Source organism: Aplysia californica, unplaced genomic scaffold (assembly GCF_000002075.1).
Source record: "Aplysia californica isolate F4 #8 unplaced genomic scaffold, AplCal3.0 scaffold00878, whole genome shotgun sequence".
Lineage (NCBI taxonomy): Eukaryota > Metazoa > Mollusca > Gastropoda > Aplysiida > Aplysiidae > Aplysia > Aplysia californica.
The window spans coordinates 181,536-187,535 of NW_004798148.1; the positions used below are offsets into that span (position 1 = coordinate 181,536).

The window sequence follows — 6,000 nt, forward strand, 5'->3', positions numbered from 1 at the left end:
ACTGTAAATTATTTTTTTAAAATAACCTCCAGAGATCAATAAGAGTTACTTAAGATACAGGGATTTTGTCCCCCTGCTCCGTAAGTTTATTTTGAGTTGCAACTGAATCCAGAAACAATCCTTCCAAAATTACCACTGTAAATTAATATACAACAGATCATTTTGTGTCAATATATTTCAGCTGATACTGGAAAGGATCAAACTGATCTTTAGACAACGGTAGACAACCTGAATTCACTACAGATATACCAGGGACTACATTCGAAACATACAGACTTGTAAGCAAACTAATTCTGTGTTTATCATTTTACCAAAGTAAATATTAGCTAATTGAGAAAATTACAAACATAACATATATATACAGGCTTGTAAGCTGACTCTAATACTGTGTTAATCATTTTACCACAGTAAATATTAGCTGTGAGAAAATTACAAACCTTGCGCTCGCTGTCATCATCAAGCTTAATGGAATCCTTCTGCAACTCTGCCATTAAGTCATTTGTGGCCATGAACCTGAAGTCCTTGTCCGAAGACATCATCTAAGCAATAAAAATGTTCAAATGTTAGAGAAAAATCTTCAGCCTCGGACTGTCCTTCAGGAATGGAATCAGTTACTTGAGTTCAGAGTTGGTTGGAGAATAGACATCATGATCATCATATATATATATATCTGCTCCTCCTTCCTCTCTAGGATTCCATAAAAGGGTTGGTGTGCTGATTGTGCCAGTAATCAGCTGGTTGGATATTCTTCTGGCTTTTCCACCCAGGTTGCTGTCTCATATCATGAATGACTGTCTCATATCATGATTTGATGACTGTCTCATATCATGACATGAACATAGGAAGCAGTTTACCCTAGGCTTCATGAAAAACTGCTAGATCTAGCCAGGGTTGATAAAAAAGACGTAGGATCAAGTATCTGTAACACGACAACATTGCATTGAAAATTTTTTGTCTCTTTGAGCACATTCAAATAGGCAGAGTGCTTTTTATATGTTGATAAATGTTAGTTTGGACTTAATTTAGTTTTAGTACGAGTTTTAAAACACTTGCAAAACAATTATTAAAATATAATATGAGATCATGATAAGTGCTGAAGATTAGAAGTTACAAGAGAGTAACAAACACAAAAAAAGGAGAGATAAGATGTCAGAATGATAGGAAAGAGAAGGAGTAAACCACACCAGAGCACTGCCAACCAACCACACATCTTTTAACAAAAATGAAAATTATCAATTTGGTCTATTATTAGGGCCTAGCCTAACTAGCCTGTATAGCCTATAGGCTATCTCAGCCTATAGCCTATAAATCTCACTATCAAGTCGAAAAAAAGTGACCAGCTCCACCCGTCTTGCTCAGTTGACGAACCGGCTGTAGTAATTCGCACAGGGTGTGCGAATACTATGAAATTTTATTCGCACAGGGTGTGTGAATACTGTGAAATCTTATTCGCACAGGGTGTGTGAATACTACAACATATTATTGGCACAGGGCGTTTGAAAAGAAGGATGGAAATTATCTAGATCTAGCATTAATTTCCTCATTTTTTCCCCCTCATTTCCGTGGGGACAAAGACCATGGATAACAAGATAGTTCACTCCTCTTTTTGAGCCAAATAAAAAAGTGTCCTCAAAATTTGGTGGCGCCCTCTTCGAAAAAGTGCGGACTTTGCAAACAGACCCTACTTGTGTGAAAAATAATAAAAGTGAAATTAACAGACTGTACTAATCCTATTCTTCCTCAGGAGAAAGGAGAGCTTCAAAACAAAGACTCCAGCGCTATCTGAAGCAATGCGCTGACTTCTGCGAACACTTTTTGGGCTGAGTGAACAATCTTGTTTTCTGTCTTTGGTAGGGATAGATCTAGCTCTAATTCTAATTGTGCAATGCGATACACAAAAAAAACCCAACTCAACTTGGAATTCAAGTTGTGTATTGTGTCAATCTCTCAAATCTCTCTTTTTTTCGTTTTCTATTTTCCTTGCGCCTTGAGAGAAAGAGAGAGAGAGAGAGATGAGTGCATGCTTACTTTAACCCTAAATCTGAAACAAGTTATAATATAGATCTAGAGTCCAGTTGTTTTAACATACAGCCTTTGCCAAAAGGTGGGATACCCGGGAGCGACAAACTAGGTCCAAAATCAACGTAGGCTCGACCCTGTGCGAATAGAATTATTTCTTTTCTTAAGCGCACACCCGGTGTGAATAAAATTAAATCGAGCAACCACTATGAGACAGTAAAACAAGAAAGTGGCTATTCTCACCCGCCCGGAAGTTCTCGCAAGATCAACTCCGCCCCTTTTCTCTCTCTCTCTGTCTCTTTATGAATACTGTCTATCGGTGTGGACGATCAAATTGACCAAAACAAAGTTATAAAATGATGTTAAAACACAAAAGTAAATTAATTTGGTTGTCTACAAAGATGCTACGGCTATTTAACTTTTCGAATCGAGCCGAACTACGCGGGTCGCCATTTTGTTTGCCCGGAAATTCTCGCGCTACTCCTCTCTCTCTTTCTCCACTACCCACAGACAAAATTGTACGCTTTTAGTAGGCTACAGTTGTAATGGAACGTTTGTTCACGGCACAGAATTCTACAATTTTTCTGTGATCACAGTGTAGAATTCTGTGGTTTAGGGTGAACGCGCACCGGGTGAGAATAGCCACAAGACTCGCCTGCACTATTCTCACTCCGGGTGAGAATAGAGGTGGCCGTAAAACAAAGGCAGGGGGATAGGGGATAGGGGATAGGGTTAGGGTTTAGGTTTGGGGTAGGGTTAGGTCTCTTCTTTATTGTGTTTGTTGGGGTGGTCGCTCGTTACGGAAGTCCTTCCCCGATGTGAATAATCACTTCCTAACGAACCACCCCTGATCCCCATCATACTCATGTCATGGGCCTACTTATTTATACTGCTATTATTATCTCATCTGGCTATCTTACCCAATCTAGTAAGTGTAAAAAAGAGCACACTTCACTTTCACAAGAAGAGAATCTAATCTGAATTCTTTCTAGATTCTAGATCTAGTCTAGATCTAGATATATCTAGATCTAGATCTAAATCAAAACTGTGTTTTACAAGACAAGAGACAGACTCGTCAGAGAGGCTTTCATACTTTCAAAAGATTGCAGTCGGTCAAGATGAGTGTCCCTCACAGATTCGTCTATTCTTGTGTGTCATTGTTCAGGCCACTTACCACTGTCAGCAGCATTACTCACTTGCCAGATCTAGATTCTACACTCGTACTCTTTATTTAGTCACTTAAGGGCCTACTCTTTGAAGTCTTTGTAGTTTTTTTACTCTCCACTTGTATTTATTAGTCAAGTCTGACTCTGACTCGGCACATCATGGCTGGGGATAAAAACTGAAACTGCTAATCGACAAGCACTAAAAGTAAAAGAGAATGGAAGCATGTCATAAAAGATTATTACCTTCTCAAGCAAATTTGCGATGTGGTACGACACACTTGCCATCTTGGGCCGGTTATTTTCTCCACAGAACTTACACACATAAACAACAGTCGGCAACGGGACCGCTGAGCTCGTTCTTTTAACAGGAAGTTCAGTAAGTTTTCTATTTTTCTTCAACGATCATGCGCAGAGAAAGCAGTCGTCTTTGTTTCAATTCTCCGTATTATTCATAAGTTGAAGTTACCATTCTCATAAAAATGAAGTACCGGTAGGCCCGGGGCCAAGACGATCACGGAATTTTCTAAGTGGATTTGGATGTCTTTTCGTGAGTCGTTGACAATGTTACTATTTTAGCTCCCATCCTCGTACTCTTTCTTATATTTAAGGAATAGTTTCGTCAAGTGTGAAGCCATTTCAAACTAAAAAAAAAAGTTATTGCTTCGTCTGTCAGGTTAAACTGAATTTGATTGCTTTGTTGGATCCAATGGGGGTTTTTTTTCTTCACATTTTGTCTTTAAACATTTCTACCTTTTATCTGTGTATAAATAAACGGATGGGTTGGGATGGGTCGAAAAAAGGGGGGGGGGCAGATTCTACAAATTCTTTAGAGCAGAATTAAAACAATTGTAGCATATAATGTACTAAAATGTCCATTTTACCTTCACACTTCGACTTGCTTCGTGGGCATGTAAGGTCCTCGTTCGTGGGTTATCTGATTGTTTTGGGGGTTGTTTTTTGTTGTTTTTTGTGAGTGTGTGTGGGAGGGGGGGGGGCTTTTTTGTTGTTGTTGTTGTTTCTGTTTGTTTGTTTGTTGTTGTTGTTGGGAGGGTTTGGGGGGTGGGGGGCCTGATCAGTCTTGTGATTTCCCATATTCTGACTAGGCCTGCAGTCCGCTTCGATCCGCATCTTATTATTCTTACACTGACAAATTGCAACTGCCCGGAGTTGTTTATACTCTATTCTGGGAACACACCATTGTCTCTCAATGGCTCGTGACGGTGGCAAAAAATATTATACACCTTGTCACAAAACACCACCCATATGAGAGCTGTCACAGCGTGACGCGATAGCCCAATATGTCTTTGTTATAAGTTATAATCCTCTAACGAACTTGCTCTTTTTCGCAGGCCTGCAGCTGAACTACCACTTCGCTTGTAGGCCCTATATATAGGCCTTTTCAGTTTCATAAAAGACTGCAGCTTTATTACAAAATGTTACACAATTGACCCCCTAAGGGCTCACGGGCCCACAAAGACACTTTGCCGGAGGGGGGGGGGGTGTAACGTAACCACAAAATGCATCAACTGTCAATAAGCAAATTGACTATAGACTATAGTCATCTTGACACCCCCACACACAAACACGCACCCAAGCCCCCAGCCCCCCAACAGGTCATCGAACTCCGACCTCTCACCGATAGGTCAATTTTGTCAGCGCCTGTCATGGCTGTGTTCGATTGGTACATTTGACTATAATATAGGTTTTTACTCTGAGCGTCTGGGTACATGACAATGTTGGTGTCTGGCGGCAGTCAAGGGGAACAACAAGTGGCATAACCGATATGACCATGACCTGTTTGTGTCTGTGACCTTGGGGACTGTTGACGTAACACACTTTTTTATTGTGTGTGTGTGTGTGTGTGTGTGTGTGTGTGTGTGTGTGTGTGTGTGTGTGTGTGCATGTATTACGTATGAGTATGAGTGTGTCTGTATGTACATGTAGTTTGTGAGTGTGTAAGTGAGGGGTGTGTAAGTAAGGAGTGTGTGTGCGCGTGTTTTTATGGCCTTCATTGATCATCTATTCGGAAAAAGTCAAAGAATACAAAATAAATTGACAACGCAGACTGCTCCGTATCCTGACTTTGCTCATTATTATGAATTAACAATTCAAGGAGGAGTGGTGGGTGGGTGAGGGTGGAGGCATGCATGTCGGTTCTACATGTCATTGTATACCCTTCTAATGAAGCTTTTTTTCCCCACTTAGGACAGCTGCCCAGTTGTTTGTATTGAACTCTCAAGGTAGACTAATTTGTAACACAAATTAACCTTTAAGTGGCCGGTTAGGGGGTGGGGTACGATGAAGGCCTATAATAGTGGTGTCTGTGGTTTATGCATAATTTGTTTGTTCCTGATTTTTTTTCTTTGTGAGGGTCGTCAACCCTTGATACCCCAACCCAACCGTGCTCGGTTTGACGATACAGGTATAATGTTTCGCTATGTGACGAAGAATTACGTTTTGGGGGAAGGAAGGGGAGGGGGGGGGGCGTAAGGTTTTTTTTTTTTTTTACCACGTTCCGGAGCACATAATACTAAGAATGCATGAATGTCCTCAAAAAATTGGTGAATGACGTATTGGCGACTGCCCTCCGGGTGGACCAAGAGGGTTAAATTAAGTTATCAGCGTATATTCGGACTCGAGTCTGAATAGCCTACCATGGCTATTCGGACTCAAACTCCAATGCGTGCACCGGATGTGAAGTGGACAGGCAATCCGACCTTGGCCTTGATCCTCGGTTTCTACGATTTGGCCAAAATTTTCGACCCAATAATTAAGAAAAGTATTAGTGACGTCAAAAGTGAACAGCAGTTACAAA

General features: G+C 40.7%; 1 protein-coding gene across 1 annotated transcript in view; it reads right to left on the minus strand.

Annotated features, from left to right (window-relative positions):
• LOC101847225 (cullin-associated NEDD8-dissociated protein 1) overlaps positions 1–5,079 on the minus strand; it is a gene marked incomplete at its 3' end in the record, with an annotated part of 28,574 nt that extends 23,495 nt beyond the window's left edge. Inside the window, 2 exon segments of the mRNA XM_013089126.2 lie at positions 438–539; positions 3,429–5,079. Of these exon segments, the coding sequence (XP_012944580.1) occupies positions 438–539; positions 3,429–3,470 (144 nt within the window).
• Positions 5,080–6,000: the final 921 nt, after the last annotated feature.